The 27,865-nt window shown below is 39.0% G+C and overlaps 1 protein-coding gene across 1 annotated transcript in view; it reads right to left on the bottom strand.

Annotated features, from left to right (window-relative positions):
• ODAD2 (outer dynein arm docking complex subunit 2) overlaps window positions 1–27,865 on the bottom strand; it is a gene marked incomplete at its 5' end in the record, with an annotated part of 240,053 nt that overhangs the window by 173,362 nt on the left and 38,826 nt on the right. Inside the window, 3 exons of the mRNA XM_081099802.1 lie at window positions 14,531–14,678; window positions 17,248–17,337; window positions 18,075–18,280. Of these exons, the coding sequence (XP_080955928.1) occupies window positions 14,531–14,678; window positions 17,248–17,337; window positions 18,075–18,280 (444 nt within the window). The remainder of the gene's footprint in view (window positions 1–14,530; window positions 14,679–17,247; window positions 17,338–18,074; window positions 18,281–27,865) is intronic.

The raw sequence follows: 27,865 nt of genomic DNA, 5'->3' as shown, positions 1-27,865 counted from the left end.
TATATATCCACTTTTTTGGTTGTGAATCCTCACCTGAGGATAGTTTTCAATTGATTTTGAGATCGAGTGGAAGGTAGGGGGAGAAATAGAGAGAGAGAAACATCTATGTGAGAGAGACACATGGATTGGTTGCCTCCCACATGTGCCCTGACCGGGGCCGGGGATCAAGCCTGCAACCAAGAACCAGAGACCCTTCAGTCCGTTGGCTGATGCTCTATCCACTGAGCCAAACTGACTAGGGCTGTACCACCACTTCTTTATCTACTTGTCTGTTGATGGGCACTTAGGCTGTTGCCATAGCTTTGGCTATTGTAAATAACACTTCAATGAACATAGGCAGCATAGTGTTTTGGGTTTTTCTGGCTATAAACCCAGAAGTGTAATCTGTCATGAGGCAGTTCCATTTTTAATTTTTTGAGGACCCTTCAAACTATTTTATATGGTGGCTGCTTGAATCTGCATTTCTACCAACAGTGCACAATAGTTCCTTTTCTCCACGTCTTTGCCAACACTTGTTGTTTGTGTATTTGTTGATGGCAGCCATTTTGACAAGTGTGAGGTGATATCTCATTGTGGATTTAATTGCATTTCTCTGATGATTAGCGATGTTGAGCATCCTTTCATATTGGCCATCAGTATGTCCTCTTTGGAGAAGTATCTATTCAGGTCCTCTGTCTATTTTTTATTTTTTTTTTAATATATTTTATTGATTTTTTACAGAGAGGAAGGGAGAGGGATAGAGAGCCAGAAACATCAATGAGAGAGAAACATTGATCAGCTGCCTCCTGCACGCCCCGCACTGGGGATGTGCCCGCAACCAAGGTACATGCCCTTGACCGGAATCAAACCCGGGACCCTTGAGTCTGCAGGCTGACGCTCTATCCACTGAGCCAAACCGGTTCTGGCCCTCTGTCTATTTTTTAATTGGTTTATTTGTTTCCTTTGGTGTTGAGTTGTGTGAGTTATTTATAAATTCTGGATATTAACCCCTCATTGGATGTATCATTGGCAAATATGTTCTCCCATTCAGTAAGTTGTTTTTTTGTTTTGTTTCCTTGCTGAGCAAAACTTTTTAGTTTGATGTAGTCCTATTTGTTTATTTTTTTTCTTTTGTTTCCCTTGTCAGAAAAAGTATCACTAGAAGAAATGTCCAAGGTTTTACTGCCTTTGTTTTCTTCTAGGAGTTTTATGATTTCAGGTCTTACATGTATACCTTTAATCCATTTTGAGTTTTTCCTGAGTATGGTATAAATTGGTTGTCTAGTTTCATTTTTTTGCGTGTATCTGTTCAATTTTCCCAACACTATTTATTGAATAGACTGCCTTTATATGTTCTTGCCTCACTTGTCAAACTATTGGAGTGTGTTTGGGTTCATAAACAGTGATCATTATTTTTTATTTTTAAAAGATTCTTTTCAACAATAATAACACTGCACTATCATGTGCTTCTCCATCTCTTTAATTAAAACCTAGCAAAAGAGCGTACTCTCATAGGTCTTCCAAAAATGACCATTAAATTCCTTTGTTAAGAAGTGATCCCAGTTTAATTAGCCCCTTATGCAAATAAAGAAAAACAAAGGAAAGAGAAAATAATAACATACAACAGCAAGGTCAGCAGGCTCAGGGCCTGATTTTCTTGACAGAGGGACAGCATAACCAGGCAACTGGCAATAAAGACAGAAACCTGGATGCTGTCCTGGACCATAGCACCTTCTGTGTGGCCGGGAGTAAAGTATTTCTCAGCTTTTCCACCAATGAAACAAGGATCACACTAAGTGACACTCCAAAACCCAAGTAATGGGAAAGGAATTTAATTAACTGGAATTCATTGCAAAGTACATCAAATTCCTACATGAAAAATAATATACAGGCATATCTCAGAGATACTGCGGGGTTGGTTCCAGACCATCACAATAAAGTGAGTATCACAATAAAGGGAGTTGTAATCTTTCTGCTGGTTGGTGTTGCCTTCAATTTGTAAAAAATGCAACATCTGTGAAGCACAAAGTGCCATGAAATAAGGTATGCCTGTAACTGCCAATTACAACTTAGAAGAACTTTTTAACCAATTAAGGGATGGGGGTGGAATGTGTGCATGTGTGTGTTGAATCGGTTAATGTGAGATCATTAAGAAACTGAGCACCACAAAAGCAATCTTTAACCAAGGTTTTCAAGTATGACACTGTTACTGCTGAGAATCCATCCTCCAGACAGGAAATGCAGACTATGCCAAGGAAGGAGCCTGAATGTTTCTTGGGAATCCTTGTGAGATTTTTTATATGATCATCTTTTAGATGTCACTCTGAAGGAGAGTCTTGGTCCCTGCTAAGTAGGGGACTCACCTCACCCCTTCACTTTTCATGGCCTGAGAATTCTGAATTTGTGGATACATGACAGAGAATAACTAGCAAGACCCCTGGCTCATGTGAAAGATGAGACCAACACCGGTGTTTTATGAAACTGACCATATAGAATGAACCAATGAGGCACTACCGCTCATCAACTCACCTGGGTGGGGGTAGAGGAAAAAAGTGTGGTGATGTTAGTTGTCATCAGAAGCTGTCACTCAGTAGTCCACAGCACCCATTTTCCACTGAGTGACATGTGTTCAGATAATATCACCATTCCCCTAGCCCAGTGATGGCGAACCTATGACACCCGTGTCAGAGGTGACATGCGAACTCATTTTTTTGGTTGATTTTTCTTTGTTAAATGGCATTTAAATATATAAATTAAATATCAAAAATATAAGTCTTTGTTTTACTATGGTTGGAAATATCAAAAAATTTCTATATATGATATGGCATCAGAGTTAAGTTAGGGTTTTTCAAAATGCTGACACGCCGAGCTCAAAAGGTTCACCATCACTGCCCTAGACAGTGGTCAGCAAACTGCGGCTTGCGAGCCACATGCGGCTCTTTGGCCCCTTGAGTGTGGCTCTTCCACAAAATACCGACTTCTGCACATGGGCCATGAAGTTTCAATCGCACTGTACATGTGCACTTGCACGTGGTATTTTGTGGAAGAGCCACACTCAAAGGGCCAAAGAGCCACATGTGGCTCGTGAGCCACAGTTTGCCGACCACTGCCCTAGAACATAGGAACAAAAATTGCCCCCATGGCACATTCAAGGCTGGCACCACATTTGTGAATTTACATTAAAAAGCCCATCATTCCCAAATACCTGCAGAAATCCTTAGAAAGAACAAAGTAGGAGGGATCTCAATACCAGTTATCAAACTGTATTACAAAGCCACTGTTCTCAAAACTGCCTGGTACTGGCACAAGAACAGACATATAGACCAATGGAATAGAATAGAAAACACAGACATCGACTCAAACCACTATGCTCAATTAATATTTGAGAAAGGAGGCAAGAACATACAATGGAGTCAAGACAGTCATTTTAATGTGTTGAAATGGTGTTGTGAAAATTGGACAGATACATGCAAAAATATGAAACTAGACCACCAACTTACACCATGCACAAAAATAAACTCAAAATGGATAAAGGACTTAAAGGTAAGATGGGAAACCATAAAAATATTAGAGGTATCCACAGGCAGCAAAATTTCAGACATATGCCAAAGCAGTATCTTTAGATACAGCTCCTAGGACAATGGAAACTAAATAGAAAATAAACAAATGGGACTACATCAAAATAAAACGCTTCTGCACAGCAAAAGAAACCATCAACAAAACAACAAGAAAGCCCACTGCATGGGAGAACATATTTACCAATGTTATCTTTGATAAGGGTTTAATCTCCAACATTTACAGGGAACTCATACAACTTAACAAAAAGAAGATAAACAATCCAGTCAAAAAATGGGCAATGGATCCAAATAGATGCTTTTCGAAAGAAGACAGAAGGAAGGCCAAGAGACATATGAAAACATGCTCAAAGTTACTAATCATCCGAGAGATGCAAATCAAAACAATGAGATACCATCTCACACCTGTCAGAATTGCTATCATCAACAAATCAACAAAGGACAAGTGCTGGAGAAGATGCAGAGAAAAAGGAACCCTCCTTCACTGCTGGTGGGAATGCAGACTGGTTCAGCCACTGTGGAAGACAGTATGGTTTCCTCAAAAAACTGAAAATGGAACTCCCATTTGACCCAGTGATCCCACTTCTAAGAATATATCCCAAGAAACCAGAAACACCAATCAGAAAGGATATATGCACCCCTATGTTCAATAGCAGCACAATTTACCATAGCTAAGATTTGGAAACAGCCTAAGTGCCCATCAGCAGATGAGTGGATAAGAAAACTGTGGTACATCTACACAAAGGAATACTATGCTGCGGTAAAAAAGAAGGAATTCTTACCATTTGCATGGATGAAACTGGAGAACATTATGCTAAGCAAAATAAACCAGTCAGAGAAAGATAAATATCACATGATCTCACTCATTTGTGGAATATAATGAACAACATAAACTGATGAACAAAAACAGATCCAGAGCCAAAAAGCATCGATCAGACCATCCAACCTTAGAGGGGAGGTAGCGTAGGGTAGGGGTAAGGGGGAGAGATCAACCAAGGGATTTGTATGCATGCGTATAAGCTTAACCAATGGACACAGACACCAGGGGGTGAGGGCATGAGTGGGGGGGGGGTGAGGGGACAATGGGGTGATAAGGACACATATGTAATACCTTAACCAATAAAGAAAAACATTTTTAAAAATTTAAGAAAAAGCCCATCATTGCTCTGGTCCGGTGGTTCAGTTGGTTGGAGCATCATCCCATACAACAAAAGGTTGCAGGTTCAGTTCTCAATTAAGGCACATACCTAGGTTGCAGTTCAATTACTGGTTGGGGCGCATACAGGGGGTAAACAGATTCATGTTTCTCTCTTTCTCTGACAATCTTTAAAATCATATCCTCAAGTGTGGATTAAAAAAAAGAAAGAAAGAAAAAAAGCCCATCATTCCCCAGTCTTCATATCTAGCCCCTTGGAGTTTAGAATGTAACAGCTTTCAATCAGATGGAAGCTTACTTTAAAAATAGACATTTTTTTCTCTTTTTGCTTCAAACTTTCCCAATTATTTACCTTCCTGTAATATTTTGTGTCTAAGAGCTAGCTGCATGAAATTACCAAATAAAATGTTACTTTATTTAAGATTTTTTAAAGGCCAGTGATCTACCTATACAAAAGGCTAATATACTAAGTGTTTTTCCCTCTGTCAAGATAATGACATCAAGTAGCAACACCTGGCTTCCTCTCCCTAGCGATTAGCCTCCTTGCAGTTTCTTTAGCCCAGTAACACGACTTGCTTTATACCCAGGTGGAAACACTTTACACTGTAACCAAATGTCTGTGAAGCATTTTCCCATGCCTCATCTCATTTGATCCTCACAGAAGTCCTGGAGTAGGTACATAGGAGACTCTGGTGGAATCCTATTTTCTTTTCATTAGCTGGAAAGCAGAGATTTAGAAAGCTTAGAAACCTGACCCGACTGAAAAGAAGTAAGAAATGGTGGAACTTGAAAATGACTTCAGGTTTTCTCACTGCACAGAATATAGTCAAACACTGCTGCAGTTAAATATTTTACCCTTTGTTCTCCCTGTGTGATCTACAACAATAATCTGCTTCGTGTTGATATTTACTGCTGTGTTGCTGACAATTACTTGAAAGAGAAGTTGGAGTGCTTCACTGGGCTGGAAAAAGTAGCTAAATCAGAAAGCAAGTCTAATTAAGCAAGTTTGTTCTATATCTAGAAAAGGCTAAGTTGACTCGTTCATGCATGATACATATAAAGCATTTGCTGGTGCCAATTGCATGCGTGTGTTTCCATCTGTCATTGTCAATCATGAATTTGGTTGACACTTTTATTATAGAGAAAGGGCAAATAGTGATATTAAAATATTTCTTCTAATTAAATTCCTTTCAATGTGCACAAATTTGTGCACTGGGCCACTAGTCTGCTTATAAGATGGCAAACTAATGTTTAAAGAAAGACCACCAGTTTGGGTATAGTAATTTTGATCCAAAAATATTGCCTTACTTGTACTAACCCAAGTGAGAGGCAGCAATGTTCTGATTAGCTATCAAGAACGCACATCCATTCATTAATAAAAAGACAAAAATAGGCCCACAGGCTCCACTCTCTCACCTCAGTCTAATTCCTGCCCCTAGCTCCCAAACAGGTGGTTTCATTTCTAATGAAAAAATTTGAGTTCCAGTTTTTTTATTTCCAATTGTTGCATGGGCTATATCTATTTGGATATTTCACTGTCTTCAAAATTAATCTGTTCTAAACCAAACTCTCCTCAGAAACTGGCCTTTATTCTTTCTTAGTCATTTCTTTGTGCTTCCAAGGACACTCTCCTATTCCAAGCCCCCAACACACCTCCACATCAACACAAGCCCCTGTCACTTCCCACTCAGATTCATTTGGCATGCCACCTGCTGGTGGACTCGGCTTTCTCAATCAATGCTGTTTCCCAGGTGCAGAAAGAGGCATCCAAGAGGGAGAAGATGCACCTGGGGAAATGACCCTGAGGATTAACCTAGATTCCTCCATATTGTAGCAAGTACTCATGAACAGGTCAGCCCAATGAAGCACTTCAGAGTGGGGGCAGGCAGAAGTTTCTAGCTTGCTTGCTAATATTATTCCAGCTGAGCCTGCAGCTGATGCCAGGATGGTACATCCTCACCTCACATCCCTGGGAAATGCCTAGAGTGGGTATAAAACATGATGCCAGCTAGACCCAGGCTCTGAGATCCCAGAAAGCTGACCAACCATTTTCTTGGTTTCACTTTAGTCTGCTCAATTTTCTCTTGGATTTACTGATACCACAGTAATAAATTCCATATCAATCTCCACAGAAATAGATTTCAAGGGGCTTTCAACCTCAGGTCCCAAGATTCATTTTTCACATTAAGAACACTGAAATCTTGAAGATATCAAGGGAGAGTTTGACAATACCATCATAGTAGGGGACTTTAATACCCCACTGATATCACTAGATAAATCCTCGACACAAAATATCAGCAAAGAAACAGCAATCCTAAACTTCTCTCACTAGATCAGATGGAATGGACATCTTCAGAACATTTCACCCCAAAGCTACAGAAATATACATTCTTCTCAAGTACACATGGGACATTTTCAAAGATAGACCACATGTTAGTACACAGGCTAAGTCTCCATAAATTCAAGAAGCTCGAAACCATATCAAGCATGATCACAGATCACAATGGCATAAAATTAGATATCAACTACAAATAAAGACAATAAAAAACAATCAAACAGATGATTTAGAAGTGAGTGAAACTTCTGTATTTTTAGAGAGATTCACAGAACTAGTGTGATGCATACACCTTATTAAACCATCTCCCCCAGGCGCTAGAACTGATCCATAGCAAAACTGCAAGATTTTGGATCATTTATGGCCAGGGAAGAAAATAATATCCTTATTAAGCTAGCAAATACAGAATACAAAATAGTACACCTACAAGGAGAAAGGGGGCAGCAAAAGGAGGAGAGAGAAGAGGAAGAGAAGTTGCAGAAAGTCAGCAATGCAGAAGGAAGATGAGGTTCGCAGGGAGGAAGAACTGCTCTCGAGGACCTGAGTGTGAAGAATGGCACAGCCTGGCCTCTCAAGAACCTTGCGCTCTCCCAGTGACACCTTTTGGGCAAAGGGTTGAGAGGCAAGGCTGTGCTCACTAGCAAGACCCCTGCAAGACAAATAATTTAATATGGCCTCTGATAGGATAGACAGCTGATAAGACAGACACGCTAAACCTTAACGATAGAAGGCAGAATGCAAGTGCATCTCAGTAAGGTAGCTGAAAGGGGATTATTGCTTCATTTAGAACCAGGGTACAGAGTCATCAGTTTTATGGGGTGGGGGGAGTTGGAATGTGGTGAGTAAAAAAGCCAAGTATTAATTAGTTTAAAAAGTAAATCGTGTTCTACAAAATAAACTGACAAACAAAATAGAAACAGAGGCATAGATAGACAGAAAAGACTGACAGCTGTCAGAGGGGAGGGGAAAGAGGAGACTGGATGAAAGAAGGTGAAGGGATTAGCCAAAAACATATATGCATAACCCATAGTAGGCACAGACAACGGAGTGGAGATGACCAGAGGAAAGGGAGGAGCAGGGACTGGGTGGAGGTAGGCAAAGATGGAGAAAATGAGGACATCTGTAATAGTGTCAACAATAAAAAGAAAATTTAAAAAAAATTGTCGTCATAAAATCTTATGTAAAAATATGGCTTTCCACAATTCTGAATAAATATTCATCTGAAAAAACTGTGTCCTAAAAATCCAGATTATATGAATATATACATATATAAAACTTGCAAGATGCAATGATCATGTGTCAAAGCCAAATAATTAAATACAAACTCCCTTTACTTGCATGCCAAGATCTGAGCTCATAGCTCTGGATAAATAATAACTATAGTTCATTGACCCATTTGAGTATTAATGAGCTCATCAACATTTTTTTTCAACAATCGCAGACATTGCTGTACTTGGAAAATTAAGTAGAAAGTCAGGTCAACATTAACATTTCTCTGCTAGTTTAAGTCTACATTTAGAAATAATTTTATAAATTAAATGTCAAGTGTATTTATTTTGAGATTACCTAGAGACATTCAATTTTGCATTTCAAAGACTTTTAATATCCTTTTGTATCTCCATATAAAATATCTATCTGCATCAAAACCTTGAAATCATTTGTAGATATACTTTTTCTTTTATTGGCTATGCTAAGAATATTTACCTGTGGGAACTATAATAATTCCAAGCAATTTACTGTCTGGCCAAAAGTATCACATTTGCACATAATTTATTGATGAAGAACTTATGCAAGCTTAAATAGCACTTCATCAATAAATGTTTTTCTTAGCTGTTCTGGGACAGAAATAGTGCATCCCTTCTTGGCCTAGTATTATATGTATTTATCCTAAATAGTTGAAAAACTTAAAATAGTTATCCAATAACTAGACTATTTTAAGACCTCCTTACCATGTTCACTGAGAGGATATTATTGAAGCAGATGTTCACTACCTCACTCACAGTCTGCCCCTTTAAGTCTTCAGGGAGAAAATTCCTTCTGCTCTTAGCACCAGGATGGGTTACACACATGGGCAACTGAGTTATTTCTATCTTATTATGATTAAGAATCTTTCCCTCAACATATTAACTCACCGCATTTCCCTCCTTTTAATGGTTGCTAGAAAATTTAAAGCAAAAGTAGAGATCACTTGTGTATCTCAAGACTCCACACTATACACTGTTTATAGCAATAATATGTAATGGAAATTATTATTATTGCCAATACCTTACATGCATTAGATTTCATTTAATATTCATAATAATTCTAAAATATGGGACGTTTTATTTTGCCATCTAGACCAATGAGGAAAGTGAAGTCTAGAGAGAGCCACCAGCTCTCCCAAGGCTAGAGAACTAGTAGTGGCAGATCCTGACTCAACTGATATTGAAGATCGTGCTGCTAACTACTAATCCATTAGTCTACTCCTGGTCCTGCTGATACTTGCACCCCTTTGACTATTTTCTTTCACCAATGAAATGCAGTTAATAGACCAGAATTATTTGGATAAACACCAGGGCTCTTCCAAAGGCCCTGTCTGATCGACAAAGCTCGCCTGGCTCAAGCTGCCCAAGTTTTGGGTGACAAAAGTTCTACACTGCCAATCTTTTCTCCAGGTGGGTGATATGCTCTTTATGAGTAGAGGTGAGATCAGGGCAGCTCTGCAGTTCAGAAAAGGATCAAATCACTGCCAGGAAGGTCTCCTGAGTCTGTACATTGCTGCCGTGCATGCCCAGCTAAGCCACTGTGTTGACTGTAAGTATGGCTTGTGCACAAAGACACCTGTCAAAGGGGTACAGGATGGACCATGGGGCCCGAACTCCAGCCTGTGCTCCATGCTAGTATTCCCAAATTCCCAACAGATATGAATCTTCAAATTTTGGAATAAGAAATCAGAATTCCCAGAAATTCTTAGGAATTCCAGAAATCATGTTACCCCATGCTTTTTCTGAAACTTTATTTACATTGTAAAAATAATAATCCTGACCATACTAGAGAATAATGTTAAACAGTGTATCATTTTTTGTGTGGTAGCAATGCTAAAAATTTCAGAGGTGTTCCGTAAAAAAATAAGCTATATATATTACAACATTTAAAAATTATCTCTACCTGATATTTGAGACCAGAAAACACTAAAAGAGAGGAACATTAACACAATATAAAGGCCAAATAAAAGTCACTTTAGAAATTGAAAAATGATATTAAAATATTTACATTTATAAGATATCATTCTTAAAATTAAATTTTAAAACACTCAAAGCATTGATCGTTCTATCCAACAGTGTTGGTTTTTGCTTCTTGGCTACTATTCTAGATGTAAAAAGGTAATTTTTCTTTCATTTTGTATTGACATTGGTCAAATTATTAAGAGGCTTCTAAAAGCATAGCCAAGGAAGGCATTAGGGTTTGCTTCACATAAGCTCATTTCCTTTTTTAATGATGAAAATATTTTATCTCTTTGTCCTGATTCTGGATTGGCTATCTAAGTCTTTGTTGTTTTTATTAATTCAGATTTAACACCAGTTTCTGGTTTTATAATGGAATGTTCCACAACATATTCACATAATCTTCCCTTTGAATTTCTTCTGTTAAATTACTTAGAAAGAACAAATTGTAATAATATTCAAACACCAAAAAATGCCAGCAAAATTATTGGGTAGTACATCCAAAAAACATAACATTCAGATCTACTTAGCGAGCTTGACAAGGCTACAGTGGAAATCTCAATTAAAATTTAATGACTTATTTTGCTTTCAAATTTGTTATTTCTTGGAACACCACTAATAGGATTTGTATAAAGTATACTATGCATATAAACATATTAATAGTTATGCAAGAATGACTCACTCTTAGCAGCAGACACACATTTAGAGCATGGCAAATGCTACAAGCAAGGCTGACATTAGATTATGATCACTTCTCTCCTACTTGCTTCTGTCCTGACTTTGCTTCTGTCCTGACGCTTGGAAATGCCTACTTTCAACTTTGATTGTACTGTTAGCATTGTGTGTTTTTTCAACTTTATTGAGAAATAATTGACAAATATAATTATCTCTGTTTAAAGTGTACAATGTGCTGATTTGATATACAGATATATTATGGAATGATTACCAAGCTTAGATAATTAACTGCTCTTGCTTTCAATGATGTTAGTAAGTTCCTTTGAATCAGCAATGTCTAAATTTTAATTCTCCAAAGAGAATTAGAATCCTTTCCCCATTTTCCAAATTTCTTGACTACCTTTCCATGGGATTCAGGAAAACTTTTATTTTTCTATAAATTGCAGCTGAGGCTGTGTCTGACAGAGGAAGGGGCATATGTTTCTTGCAAGAAAAACTTTTTCAACTGACTTATGCCTACAAGGCCATATCTATGCAGGGCCTTAGAGAATTCACAAAAATATGCACAAATAAGCTATTTTACCTCTCAGTTCTGGAGGACCTCAAAGGCACAGGAAAAGTACCCATTAGCATTTTAGGAGTTACCTAAATGCCTTTAAGTGTGCAAAGTCATTGGCAAATGTCCATGTTGATTTGACCAAAGACATGGAGAAGCAGAAGGAAAACATGAGATAAGCCATAATGTTGTTTTCACAAGTACTTCTGGACTTTTGCTTTAATTATTAAACACAGCCTAGACATTATCAATATCAGCTATCCAATATCAGAAAATAATATTAATCTGGGTTTTGGCAAATCATTTTCTTTGATTCCCCACCCCCATCCAAGTACTTAAATACAACATTATATGGCCAGTTATTATGTAAACAGTTTTCATATGTATGTTTTATTACTGAAGATAATAATGAAAATACACCAATGAATATTTTAAGTACCTACTATGTATCAGACACTATGCCACATGTTTCAAATGTTTTCTCAATCCTTAAACTAATCCTATAAGATACTTATTTTATAACATAGGTTGAGAAAAATAAGGCTCAAACCAAACTTTTCAACAGCCACACTGCTAGTAAGTGGTACAGCAGAAAAATTAGTCCAACTTCAAAAATTTAAATGCTCTTTCCATCACACCTCACTGGTGGTAAGTCATAGTATCTGGTGCTACCCCAGTTGCTCTAAGCAAGATAGCTGGCTCTAGGCAGCCTGCCTGCTCCAGGAGGACGAACCTTGTCATCCTAGAGGGAAGAAGACCTTCCTCCCTGTACACATTTAAATAAAAATAGGGAGAGAAACTAAGATGGCGGCATAGATAAACACCGGGAAATCGCCATCCCACACAACAATTGAAAAATACGGCAAAGGTCGGAGCAAACATCATCCCGAACAACAGGAAGGCTGGCTGAGTGTAATTTCTACAACTAGAAGAAAAGAAAAGCACGCTGAGAGCCAGAGGAGCTGCGGAGGCTGAGTGCAGAGGTACGGCGGCTCGCGCGCGCGGAAAGGGGGTGGCACCTGAGGACGCGGCTGTCTTTTTGAATCACAAGCTCCCGACTGCTCTGAACTCCGGTTCCAGCAAGTCTCTGGGGACCCAGGTCTCATATGGGGAGAAGCTGCTCTGTCAGGCGGCAGCGGGCGAACTTGAGGGCGGATTTCCCTCAGAGGTGCTTGCAGCCATTACCGGGACACTGAGACGCGCGACTCAGGGCGCGGAGAATCACCATAGCTGCATTCTCCGCCCTTTGACTACCTGAGACCCCGCCCTACCCAGGCTGGGGCAGAGGCTTTTGCATGTGAATGCCCCGGCCCTTTGCAACCTGATAATTACCTAACTGCAGCCGGGCCAGCCAGACCCAGAACTTCCAAGAGAAGGCCCAAGGCCCCACAGCGGCTTGCATTGCATCACAGCTGAGCCTCTTCGTGACTCCTGCTGTGTGGCCTCAGGCAGGGGCTGAATTAGCACCTCCTTAGATCCAGGAGCCACTGTACCCAGTGGTCAGAGGGGGACCATTCTCCCACTTCAGACACAGCTGATTCCCACAGCCAATTGGCCTGGAGGTCAATTCCTCCCAGTGATCCTACAACAACCAAGGCACCAAGAGTGCACCAAGAGTGTCCACCCCAGGTAACTGGGGAGGCTGAGCCACTGGGCCCTACGGGACACCTGGAGCGCAGGGCCACTCTATCAACACAGGGAAGCAGCCAAAATGCGGAGACAAAGAAACAGGTCACAAATGGCAGAAACGGAGGAAAGCAAACGACTGGATATAGAGTTCAAGGCCACATTTATAAGGTTTTTCAAGAATTTTATGGAAACCGCCGATAAATTTAATGAATCCCTCAAGGAGTATAGTGAGACCATGGAGGACATGAAAAAGGACCAACTAGAAATTAAGCATACACTGACTGAAATAAAGAATAATTTACAGAGATCCAACAGCAGACAAGAGGATCCCAAGAATCAAGTCAAAGATTTGAAATACAAAGAAACAAAAAATACCCAACCGAAAAAGAAAAAAGAAAAGAGATTCAAAAAATACGAAGATAGTGTAAGGAACCTCTGGGACAACTTCAAGCGTACCAACATCAGAATTATAGGGGTACCAGAAGGAGAGAGAGGGCAAGATATTGAAAACCTTTTTGAAGAAATAATGACAGAAAACTTCCCCCACCTGGTGAAAGAAATGGACTTGCAAGTCCAGGAAGCGCAGAGAATCCCAAACAAAAGGAATCCAAAGAGGACCACACCAAGACACATCATAATTAAAATGCCAAGAGCAAAAGATAAAGAGAGAATCTTAAAAGCAGCAAGAGAAAGACAGTCAGTTACCTACAAGGGAGTACCCATTCGACTGTCAGCTGATTTCTCAACAGAAACCATGCAGGCCAGAAGGGAGTGGCAAGAAATATTCAAAGAGATGAATAGCAAGAACCTGCAACCAAGATTACTTTATCCAGCAAAGCTATCATTCAGAATGGAAGGTCAGATAAAGAGCTTCACGGATAAGAAAAAGCTAAAGGAGTTCATCACCACCAAACCAGCATTATATGAAATGCTGAAAGGTATTCTTTAAGAAGAGGAAGAAGAAAAAGGAACTCTTACCGTTTGCCACAGCATGGATGGAACTGGAGAGCGGATAAATACCACAGGATCTCACTCATTTGTGGAATATAATGAACAACATAAACTGATGAACAAGGACTGATCCAGAGATGGAGAGGCATTGATTGGACTGTCGGGCCTTGGAGGGAAGGTAGGGGAGGGTGGGGGCAAGGGGGAAAGATTAACCAAAGGACTTATATGCAAGCATATAGGCCTAACCAATGGACACGGACAACGGGGGGGGGGGGGTGAGGGGATGAGCGGGGGGGGGGGGTAGAGGGTACACATATGTAATATCTTAATCAATAAAAAATATTAAAAAAAAATAGGGTTCCTACAACCCTTATTTGAAAGAAACACAATAAACTTGGAAGCAGAATATACATTTTGGGGCAAGGATTTAAAAATAAACATTGCAAACATAGTACAAAGGGTCTGTCTTACCTTCAAATATTTCACCAGCTTCTGAATCTGCCAATATTCCGATGGCAAATCTGCATTTGCTTCCTGGCGATGATCAGGTGGTTCTTCATCTTCTTCACTCTCTGAGGAGCTCTCACTAACAATTTCCTCAACCTTGTCAGCACTCTTACTAAGAATAATAACAACAACATATAATAAATATATTTATGTTACAGCATGTACATGCTTATAACATTACTATTTCAGCAACATGTACCTAATGATAAAAACTCTCAAAAAAAAAAAAAAAAACCAAGAACAGAGGGGCACTTCCTCAACTTGATAAAGAATATGTACAAAACCGACACTATCATTGTACTTACTATAGTGAAAGACATTTTCCCCTAAAATGGAGAACAAACAAGAATGTCCACTTTGACCACTGCTATTCAGCATTGTACTGGATTCTCTAGTTCCAGATATTAAATCTAACAACTTTTTGTACAGGACTTGTATGCTGAAAACTACATAATGCTGGTAAAATAAATAAAAAGTCCAAATGAAGACACACATAGTGTTTATAGATTATATTACTCTACATAGTAAAAACATCAAAATCCTTGGCACATTTTTTTAAATAGAGATAGCAAGATTATCCTAAATTTGTGTGAAAAGGAAGGAAACTAGAATAGCAAAAACAATTTTTAAAAGAAGGTGAGAATAACCACTTTACCATATTTCAAGATTTACTATATAGCTACAGTAATCAAGACAGTGTGGTATTCATGAAAGGCTACAGATAAAAATCAACTGAATATAATAGAGACCCAGAAATAGACTCACATAAGCACACCCAACTGGTTTTTTTTAAACAATGCAAAAGCAATTCAATGATGAAAAGACAGTCTTTTCATCAAATGGTGCTGGAGACATCCATAGGCAAAAAAGTGAAGCTTGGACTAAGCCTCACACCTTATATATAAAATTAACTCAAAATGGATCACAGTCTTTAATGTAAAAATAACACAACTTTTAGAGAAAAACAAAGAAAATCTTCAGGACTAGAGGCATCATAAAGATTTCTTAGACATGACATCAAAAGCACAATCCATGAAAGAAAAAATCTATACATTGAGCTTTATCAAAATTAATAAGTTGTTTTATGAGAGACCCTATATTAAGAGAATGAAAAAAACAAGTTACAGAGAGGAAAAAATATTTGCAAACTACATATCCAACCTAGGATACCCAAAATAGATAAAGAACTCTCAAAACACAACATTTAAAAACAAAACATGATCTGATTGGAAAATAAGCAAAAGACATACAAGACATTTCATTGAAGAACATACATGAGCAATAAGCTCATGAAAAGATGTTTAATATCACTAGCCATTTTAGGAAATGCTAAGACCATAATAAGACAACACTATACATCTTTTAGTGCAGTGAAAATAAAAAAATATGGCAATACCAAATGTTGGCAAGGATAAGAAGAAAGTGAGTCTCATACATTGCTAGTAGGATAGTAAAATGGTACAGCCACTCTGGAAGAATCTGGCAATGTCTTACAAAGCTAAACACACAATTATTACATGTGTTGGCAATTAGGCATTTATCCTAGAGCAGTGGTTCTCAACCTTCTGGCCCTTTAATACAGTTCCTCATGTTGTGACCCAAGCATAAAACTATTTTTGTTGCTACTTCGTAACTGTAATGTTGCTACTGTTATGAATCATAATGTAAATATCTGATATGCAGGATGGTCTTAGGCGACCCCTGTGAAAGGGTCGTTCGACCGCCAAAGGGGTCACGACCAACAGGTTGAGAACCGCTGTCCTAGAGAAATGAAAGCTTACATCCATATAGAAATTTGTCTATAATTATTTACAACCACCTTAATTGTAATAGCCAAAAAATGAGAGGAATGAAAATTTCCCTCAATAAGTGAGAAATTACAGTATGGTACATCCATACCATGGAATACTACTTAGCAAAAAAAAGAGACAAATTACTAATACATGACACAACTTGGATGAATGTCAAGAGTATTAAATGAAAAACACAGCCAGTACAAAAAATTTATGATTATGTTTATATGACATTCTCAAAATGACAAAATTATAGAAATGGAAAACAGATTAACAGTTGCCAGGGACTGGGAATAATGTGGGAAAGGGAGTGGGTTTGACTATAAGGGGTAGCAGGAGGGAGCTCTGTGTAGTGATGGAATAGTCCTGTTTCTGGATTGCCACATTACCACACCATTTACATGTGACAAAATGGCATGAAGTATACATATACATTGTACCAGTGCTACCCTCCTGGTTTTGATATTATGCTGTAGTTACCCTAGATGTCACCTTTGGGGGAAGCTAGGTGAAGGGGAGATGAGACCTCTCTGTAGTACCTCTGTAACTTTGTGTGACTCTATAGTTATTTAAAAATAAAAAGTTGAAGAATTGTCAGACAAATTAAAGTGTTTATGATATTGACACACCCCCCCCAAGTAGTATAAATGTAGTAGAGTATCTTAAAGTTTGTTTTTGTTCCCAAGTTGAAAATTTCCTAATGTGAGATTTCTGCCATTTCTTCCAGCTCTGCACTAAAAGAAATCCAGTATGATCATTGTGCAAAACATTACTAGTAACTGGCAATATAGATATCTTGGCACCCTAAGAGTAAGAATGCCATTAGTTAGGATTAGTTAGCATATCATGTAAGAAATGGTGTTAAAGAACTGGTTAACAGAAACATACCGAACCCATTGTGCTTTTCCAGATGAAACAGATGTTGCTGACTTTTCAAGTCTTCCGCCATGTTTTTCCTCATGAAGTGAGGTTCTGTGTCTAAAAACGTTCTTTATTAGTTACTTTTTGATGATTAATAGGAAATTAAAATAGAAATGTATACAAGTATTCCAACATTTTCATGCCCCCAAATTATGTGTTTTCCAGACACAGAGAATTTCCTTTGAGCACAGTCATGCACTTTCTATAATGAAGAAGCAATTTGTTCAGTATTCCTTTGTACTAGGAACATGTCTTCACAGGCTGCCATCATTGTGAAAGGCCTTTACTCTGTAGCTTTTAATCTAGTGGATTACTGCTTTGATTGTAGTTGTCTATTTTTTTTACCTTCTCCACCCAATGTTACGGAAAGGCCTGTATCTGATTTTCTATGTATCCCCAGCTTTAGCATAGTCTTTGGCACCTACTTGGTTTTCATTAAACACTTAGGTAAATTCTTAATTTAAAAAAATAAGCACATACAAAAAGCTGAATTTAAAAATTCACCTCCCACTTAACAAGTAGCCCATGTGATTTCTCCGTGTGTTGTATCATCTTTTTCAAGTTATTTGCCCAACTTACCAACTACATGAAAGTGAATTGTGTTCTTCCATTCCGTTTCCAGAACCCATATATAAACCCTGTTGCCTGTCAAATCTCTCTGCTTGAAATAGGAAGAGGAGCAGGAAAGAATACTACTCTGTATTTTCTACTATGAAATAAAGTTCTGTGAAAAATTAGGCAAATATGGTCACTAAAGATGGTTTTACAATCCCATCATGCAAATGTATACATACTCTTTGGAATCAACAGTGGTCTTCCAGTTTAAACTTGGCTTTAATCTCTTGATCATGTGATTCTTCCCAAAATTAATTTGGTTCTTCTCCAACGTACTCTTGTCTGAGCCAGGATTAGCTTTACGTAAGGCACCTGCTGCTTCCTTCTTAGGTGTCTCATTAGGCTGATTCTTTTCCTTTTGCAGTTCTTCATTAAATTTAATTTGCTTTATTAAAGAAAAAATTAAGTACCGTATTTACAATGATATCCCTTCTGAATTTTCTAGTGCTATCTGAAAATTAACATTGGTGATAAATTCAGAAAAGGCAGTCTCAGACGCATCTTCTGTTGCTCACTGACACAATTGACTAAGGATAACTTCAGCACCAAGGCCTCGAATGGAGTTACACTGATAGTAATGTGATGTTCCTAACTTCACCTCTGCTGCAGCACACACAGAGACAACTGCAGGGCAAAACCTCCTCACTCTCCACCACCACTAGAAAAAATTAGATTCAAACCCTATATTGACTGGGAGTCATCATATTCAAATTGCTAAAACCAAGGATAAAAAGAACATCTTTACCGAGTCAGACATGCAAGACACATTATAGATAGAGGAGAAAACATAATGGTTTAAAGAGGCTTCTCACCAGAAACAACGCAAGCTAGAAGAAAGTAAATTATGTCTTTAAAGTACTAATAGGGGAGGAAAAACCTGTCAACTCAAAATTATATACTGACACCTAAAATATCTTTCAAATTTGAAGGTGAAAATAAAGGCTTTCACAGATGAACAAAAACCAAGAGAATTCACCATCAGAAGGCCTGTGCTAGAAGAAATGTTAGTGAAATCCTTCAATCACAAGGAATATCATACCAGTCAGAAACACTGGATCTATACAGAGAAATAATCTATAGAAATGGCAAAAATAAACATATTTATAGAAATGGAAAAAATAAATATAAAACTATTATTTTTAATCATTCTAAAATATAATTTACTGAAGCATAAGTAGTAACTGTTTTGAGGGGTTAGTACATAAAAATAAAATATATGATAACAATAGCACAAAGGACAGGGAGAGGCATTCAAGTACACTATCATGAGGTTCTTAAAATATTTGTGAAATTGTATAGTATTATTTAAAGTGGGACATAATAAATTCTATGTATATACATATATATATATGTATATATATATACATACATACACACTAGGGGCCCGGTACACGAAATTCGTGCACTGGGTGGGGGGGGGGGGAGTGTCCCTCAGCCCAGCCTGCCCCCTCTCACATACTGGGAGCCCTCAGGTGTTGACCCCCATCACCCTCCAATCGCAGGATTGGCCCCTTGCCCAGGCCTGACGCCTCTGATAGAGGTGTCAGGCCTGGGCAGGGGACCCTCATTTCCCCCCATCACTGGTTCTGCCCCCAGCCCAGGCCTGATGCCTCTGGCCCAGGAGTCAGGCCTGGGCAGGGGACCCCCAGGCCCCTCCGATTGCTGGCTCTGCCCCTTGCCCAGGCCTGATGCCTCGGCCAGAGGCATAGACCCCCATTACTCTCCGATGGCCTGATCGGCCCCTTGCCCAGGCCTGACGCCTCCGCCAGAGGTGTCAGGCTTGGACAGGGGACCCCCATCTCCCCCTGATCACTGGCTCTGACCCCCGCCCAGGCCTGAGGCCTCTGGCCCAGGAATCATGCCTGGGCAGGGGACCCCCATCTCCCTCTGATCGCTTGCTCCACCCCCCGCCCAAGCCTGACGCCTCTGACCCAGGCTTCAGGCCTGGGCAAGGGGACCATCATATCCCTCCAACCCCCGGCTCCGACCCCCACCCAGGCCTGATGCTTCGGCCAGAGGAGTTGACCCTCATCACCCTCCGATCACCAATCACCGGATCGACCCCTTGACCAGGCCTGAGGCCTCCGGCAGAGGTGTCAGGCCTGGGCAGGGGATCCCCAGCTCCCCGCGGTTGCAGGCTCCGCCCCTGCCCAGGCCTAACGCCTCTGGCCTAGGCATCCGGCCCGGGCAGCGGGGACCCACAGTGGCAGCGGGGGGCGCCGCAATCGTGGGCTCCGCTTTAGGCCCAGGCAAGGGACCCCTAGCTCCAGGGACTGCCAGCTTCGATCGTGCCCATCTCCCATCACTGGCTCCACCCCTACTTCCTGCTATCACTGGCCAGGGCGGCAAAGGCACCTGATTCTCTGATCATGGCTGGGGGGCAGGGCAAAGGCGGCCCCAGGGCCACCTTTGCCCTGCCCCCCAGCTCTTAGCTCCCCCCTGGGTTTCCGATCACTGTCAGTGGCAGGGGGCTTCTTCCTGCTTTCCCTTTCGCCTCCCTGCATTGTGCCTACATATGCAAATTAGCCACCATCTTTGTTGGCAGTTAACTGCCATCTCAGTTGGCAGTTAATTTGCATATAGCCCTGATTAGCCAATGAAAAGGGTAGCGCCGTACGCCAATTACCATTTTTCTCTTTTATTAGTGTAGATGAAGCCCTAGGGCAGCAACTAAGAAACTTTTTAAAAAGTGTAACTGACTAATGAATAGCATGAATAAAATTGAATCATATCTAAGAGCTCAATTCAAAAGGACCTAAACAAAAGGGAAAAAAAGGAAAAAGAACAAATGGGACAATATAAAAAACTAGCAAGATAGTAAATTTAAATTCAATTTTATCACTAGTTATGCTAAATAAAAATGGATGAAAAAGGAAAACACAACTATTTGTGCTCTAAAAGAAAGTACTTTGTATTAAAAATATAAATTATCATAAGTAAAATGCTAAAGAAAATCTTCCATTAAAAACAATTAAAAGGAAGTAGAATAGCTATATTAAAATCAGACAAAATAGACTTCAAAATAAATAATATTATCAAGGATAAAGAGGGAGATACATAATAACAGAGTCAATTAACACACAATTCTAATTGTGTATTAACTAAACAAGAGAACTTCAAAATATATGATGCAAAAACAGATCTAAAAGCAAAAATAAGATAAATCCACAATTGGAACAATTCAAAACTTCTCTCTCAGTAATCAATAAAATGAGCTGACAAAAAAATTAATAAGACTATATAGATGATAATGAGGAAGAGGAAGGTTGGGAGATATTGATGAAGAAGGGGATGAGGATGAAGGTGAAGAAGTTGAAGATGATGAGGGGGAAGTAGGAGAGGAAGATGAAGGAGATGATTAATGAACACTGATGGATTCCAACCTTTTTTTAATTTTCTCCAGTCCCTGGGAACAAGTTGCATTGTTGTTGTTTTTTCTTTTTCTCCGCCCCCCCCCGTCCCCCCCACCCGCCCCTTGTGCTCAATCGCCCTGTTTTTGAGGTCTTTTTTCTTTCTCTCCTTTACACCCCTGTTCTCACCTTATTTGGGGGCGGGGGATGTACCTTGAACAGAATACTGTGGGAAAAGAATCTTTGCCCCTTTCTGGTCCAAATTCATTTTTATCCCTTCCTGTCTCAAGAAAAACTTAATGGAATCAACACCACCGTGCTCTGTGGGAAAAAAAGAAAAACCTTCTGCTCCCTTAGCTCTGCTGGGAGCTGGAGGTTGCTAAGCCCCAGCTCTAGCCTTTTTCCTCCTTTCTCTGCATATTGGGCTCAGAGATTACACTGTGTCTCTATGTAAATATGGACAGTTAGCATTTGCCAACATGTACCTGTCTAGATTCTCTTGTTTAAAAAAAGAAAAAGAAAAACTTAAAAAAGGGGGGGGGGGGTTACAGAAGGTCAGCAAAGGGTGGGTTTGAGATGTTTGGGTGGGTTAAGTGGGCATTTTGACAACATGGCTTCTCCTTTGGCATGTTTAATTGTGATGTTTAACAGACATCTTTGCAGTCTAAGATGACACTTTTAAAATAAAATTCTCTCCTCGTGATGACTGGAGCCCTGCCACTCAATGGGAGAATCAGCAGAACCTGTAGGATCTTATTCAGAATTGACATTTCTCTATTGTAATTTTGTTCCTGTTTATTTTTAAATTTTTTTTTTGTTTCACTGGAAAGGAAAAATGATGCTCAGTTTTAAACATTAAAAGAGTACAAGTTGCTTTGTTACAATAAAACTAAATGTGTATATAAAGGACTTGGTGCTTTTCTCTCAGAACAGATTTCAAGTTTGACTTGTATAACATATTGTCAAACTTTGTTAACCTAACTCCGTATTTTTTGGTACGCACTTTGCAGGATGATCTCAGGGCTATGTGGACTGAGTAAAGGGGTTTGAATCAATTTGGGTGATTAATCAGTGTATTAATGTCGGGGAAACACCATGAGTACAATTTGCTATCAGTTTCTGAAAATTTTCAAATCATTTAGAATTCCAGATTGTGCAAACTTAGCTCAATCAAACTTAGTTGTACCTTTAATTTTGTATATCAAATTGGCATTTTAAAAATGGGTCTCTATTTACCTGGATATAATAACAGTGCCGGCCACCGCCACCAGACAGACCTGGTGCTCTCATGCTGAGTTACACACGGGGCTATGGCTGGCATGTCTTCACTGGCACTATAAAGGTAGCCCAGAAGACAGGCTTGCAGAGTAAGAAGTCCGTGTTGGTGGTTAAGAAACTCAGGTTAGGAGAACTTTTGTCCCTTAAATACCAGCTAGTTAGCTTATCGTTCTCCAGTGAGAACCGTCTGTGTGAATCTGGGTGAGATGATGGACTCTGCTCTGTCTGTTAGATGCCATTGTGCATAGAACAACATTTTGAAGAGCTACCTAATGCCTAAGCTTTTTAATGCTGTAAAACATAGTAGCTGAAATTAAATGCCAGTTAATTTTTTCAGAGATGAATTAATGGACAACCTGGTCAAATTCAAAGCTATTTGATGTATAAAACTTTATAAGTGGAACTACTAGTATTCCATCAATAGGCAAAGTGTAATAAAACATATCTAGCTGGACAGTATGTAATTTCTGCATAGGTCTATTTAATGAATACATCACTGTATACTGGTTAGGAATCTTGCTCCTATAAAAGAACATAAAGATTTTTTTAAAAAGAATATATAGGAAAAAAAAGAATATTGAAGACCTGAGCAACACTATAAATCAACTTGATTTAATTGATATTTATAGGACACTCCAGCCAACAGCAGCAGAATAAACACTCTTCTCAAATGGACAAGGAAAAACTCATCAGAATAGATCATAATTTGGGCAATAAAATAAACATCAACATGTTTAAAAGAACTAAAATCATAACAAAATATCTTCTCTTAGTACAAGGGCATTGAATTTAATACAATGACAGGAACATCACCACAACCAAGCAGTGATGGGCTCATGTCCAGTGTTTTAAGTAGAGGCCTCCTGGGAAGACGATAATAAAGCACCCTCTCCCTTCTACCCAAGTCAGTGTCAGAAGAGGCCCATGGGAGACTTCCATCCCTGCCCAGCAATAATGAAGCACTTGTATCACCACGGTTGTCAATTGACACTAAGTGGGGAACTTGGACTTTCACTCCCACCTTACCATACCCACAGACCTCCACCAGTGAGGCATCAGGAAGACCTGCTAAAACAAGAGATTTAAATAAAATCCAAAGTTTCACAACATAATGACAAAATGTCCAAGTCACAATACAAAATCGCTCATTATATCAAGAACCAAGAAGATCACAACTTGAATGAGAAAGGATGATGAATAGATGCTTATATCAAGATGAACTAGATATTAGAATAATCTGACAAGATTTTAAAGCAGTTATCATATAAGTGCTTCAATGAGTAATTACGGAAACTTGAAACAAATGAACAAGAAAGTCTCAACAAATGAATAGAAGATATAAAGAAGAACCAGATGGAAATTTCAAAACTGAAGTTTATGAACCAAAATAACTCACTGGGTAAGTTCAGCAAGAGAATAGAGAGGATAGAGGAGAGAATCCATTAATTTGAGGATATAGCAAGAGAAATTACCCAATCTGAACGAGAAAATAGATTGGGAAAAAAATATGAACAGACCCTCCAGATCTGTGTGTGCACATGACAAAAGAAAAAAAGAAAAAAATTCAACATATATGTCACCAGAGAACCAGAAGGAGAAGAGTAAGAAGGTCAGACTGAAAAATGTATTCTAAGAATGTCTGAAATTTTCCCAAACTTGGAAAAAGACATAAATCTAATATTTAAGAAGAGGAGAAAAAAAAACCTAAACACAATAAACCCAAAAAATCCTTGCCAAGACACATAATAAGCAAACCATAAAACTAAAGACAAGGAAAATTCTTAGCAGCAAGAGAAAAACAATATTTTACCTATAAGGGAAAAACAATTACAATAGATTTCTCATGAGAAACCATGGAGGCCAGAATGACTAGAATAACATTTTTCAAGTGCTAAAAGTAAAGAGCTGTCAACCAAGAATACCATATCTAGGGAAAATATTCTTCAGCAATGAAGGAGAATTCAAGAAGTTCTCAGATAAAGGAGAACTAAGAGAGTTTGTCACCAACAGTCCTACCATAACAGAGTAAGTTCTTAAACAGAGAGGATATGATAAAAGAAGGAAACTTGCACAATCAGAAAAGAAGAGAACAGTGAAAGCAGTGGTAAATACAAAAGACTTTCTAAATGATGCTTCACTGTTGAAGTAAAAAATTTAACATTGTCTCATTTCAATGTATGGAAAGGAAATAAAGACAATTATATTATAAACTAGAGGTCCGGTGCATGAAAATTCATGCACTGGAGGGAGGGGTCCCTCAGCCCAGCCTGCCCCCTCTCACAGTCTGGAAGCCCTCAGGGGCAGGAGGCGACCCGGCAATCAGGGGAAGGTGACACTCCCATCACACCTTTGCTGCTGCCACTGCCAGCAGTGCAAACCTTGGCCGGCCCTGGTTACCTGAGCCTTGGGCAGCCCTGGGCAGCTGGGAGGCTGAGGGGACTGGGGGACTCCAGAGGCAGGCACATGAAGTAGCCGGGCCTTCCCATGCGACTGCTGCCCCAGCGGGGCTGAGGGGATTGGGCAACACCATTTTGTGACTGTGGGTGCTGCCATATTTGAGGGTGGGTCAGTCAATTAGCATATTACCTCCTTATTGGCTGTGGGTGCCACCATCTTTGCAATGGTGTGAAGGTCAATTAGCATATTCCTTCTTTATTAGATAGGATGAGAGAAGGTAAGGGATTTAAAGGGTGAGATTATTTGTATACTTCATGAAAACTGGTAAAAAGATAAGTAGATTATGATCTATTATGTATGCATAATGTAATAAAACAGCCACTACAAAACAATCCATACAAAGAGATGCACTGAAAACACTGTGGATGGGTAAATCAAAATGAAATTTTAAAAAAAGTTATTCAAGTAATCCAAAGAAAAACTATGAACAGAAAACAAACTAAACTGGCAGACTTAAGCCCTAACATATCAATAAGTAAATGTAAATGATCTAAACACACCAATTAGAGTTTCACAGAGTAGATTTTTAAAAATGACTCATCTTACATACTAGCTACAAGAAACTCAATTCAAATATAAAGATACTAGAGGCCTGGTACATGAAAATTCGTGCACTTGTCGAGGGGGCTCCTTCAGCATGGCCTGCACCCTCTTGCAGTCCAGAACTCCTCGGGGGATGTCCACCTGCCAGCTTAGGCCCACTCCCTGGGAGATTGGGCCTAAGCTGGCAGTCAGACATCCCTCTGGCAGTCTGAGAGCCCTTGGGGGATGTCCAACTAATGACAGTGGGCCTAAGCCATCAGTCAGACATCCTTAGTGCTGCTGAGGAAGTGGGAGAGGCTTGGCTTGTGGCTGAGCAGAGCTCTCCCTGAGGGAGCACACTGTGTTGAGTGTTTGCCCCTCTGGTGGTTAGTGCATGACATAGCGAACTGTCATTCTGCCATAAAGGTCAATTTGCATATTACCCTTTTATTATATAGGATAGGTAGCTTGGAAGTAAAGGGAGAGGACAAATATACCATGCAAACATTAGTTAAAAGAAAGCAGAAGAGGCTACATTACCAAAAGATTAAGTAAACTTCAGAAAAAAGAAAATTACCAAGGACAGAGACTGATTTTATACAATGATGAAATGGTCAATCTATCAAAAAGATTTAACCCTCCTAAATGCATATGCAGAGGTGCAAACACAAAAACAGAAGTAAAAGGAGAAATAGACAAATTCACAATTGTAGTTGGAGGACTTCAACACCCCTTTCTCAACAACTGATAGAAAATCAGTAAGGTTACAGAAGAACTGAACATCACCAAAAACCACGTGATGTAATCCACATTTATAGAACAAGCCACCCAATACAGCAGAATACACATCCTTTTTAAGCATCTGAAAAATACAGGATGGTGTCCTGGCTGATGTTCTCCATGGTTAGAGCATCGGTCAGCACACCAAAGGTTCGAGGGTTCAAACCCTGTCAAGGGCACATACTTGGGTTGTAGGTTCTATCCTCTGCCCAGGTCAGGGTGTGTGCAAGAGGCAATCAATGGATATGTCTCTCAAATCGATGTTCTGTTCTCTCTCCCCTTCTTTCTCTCTCTTTCTCTCTCTCACCCCCGCCTCCCTCTTTCTTTCTCTCCCCTCTTCTCCCTCCCTGCCTTCCACTCTCTCCAAAAATTAATAGGAAAAATAACCTCAAGTGAGGACTAACATGATCATCTACATAAAAAATCCTCTAGAATTTACAAACCAGATACTAGAACTAGTAACTTTAGCAAGGTTTCAGGATATATAACTAACATACAAAAATCAAGTGTATTTGTATATAGAAGCAACAAATAATCAGAAATCAAAATTTTAAAACTAGCATTAATGATAGCCCCAACACAGACTGGTTTCACAAGAGGATTTAAGATCCATGCCCAGCAAGTTACAAAGCATTGCTGAGAGAAATAAAATAAGACCTAAATAAACGGCAAGACATACTGTGGTCATGGATTAGAAACTTCAATGTTGTTACGATATAAATCCTCCCTAAATTTATCTACAAATTCAATACAACCTCAATCATAAATCCTTCAGGCTTTTTATGAATAAATTGACCAGCTGACTTTAATATTCTTTTTGGACATGCAAAAGATATAGATTAGCCAAACAACTTTGAAAAAGAACAATAACATTGGAGTATTGACACAACCTGACTTCAAGACTTACAAACTACAATAAATCAAGACAGTGTGATACTGGTATAAAAACAGGAACAGAAATACACCCACACATATGGGTAACTAATTTTTGATAAAGGTATAAAGGTAATTCAGTGGACAAAGGATAGATTTTTTTAAATGGTGATGAAATAATTATATATCTACATGCAAAAGGGGAAAAAGGAACTCTCATCTATAGTCATATCATGTATAAAATAGAAAATGTACTGCAGGTCTAAAATGTAAAACAGCATTTGAAAACTTCTAGAAGAATACACCGAAGAAAATTTTTGTGACACTGGTTTACACAAAGCTTTATTAGATATAACACTATAAAAATTAATAAGTTGGACTTCATCAAAGTTGAGGGCATTTGCTCTTTGAAAGACCCTATTTGGAAAATGAAATAAGTCACAAACTGGGAGAAAATATGTATAAATCATATATCTGACAGAATACATAAGCCAAGCATATAAATATAGATATCTCTTGCAATGAAAAAATAAGAAATCAAACAATCCAATAAAAATATGAAAAATATCTGAATAGCCACTTCAGCCTATAAGATATATAAATGGAAAATAAGCATATAAAAGGGTGCATTCAAGACATGGTAATTAAAATTCACTGAGGTACCAGTATACACCTATAAGGATGTCTAAAATTAAAGAACTGACCATGTC

Source organism: Myotis nattereri (genome assembly GCF_964212035.1).
Source record: "Myotis nattereri genome assembly, chromosome: 1".
NCBI lineage: Eukaryota > Metazoa > Chordata > Mammalia > Chiroptera > Vespertilionidae > Myotis > Myotis nattereri.
The sequence above is the reverse complement of the archived record's forward strand: the minus strand, read 5'-3'. Positions and strand labels throughout refer to the sequence as shown.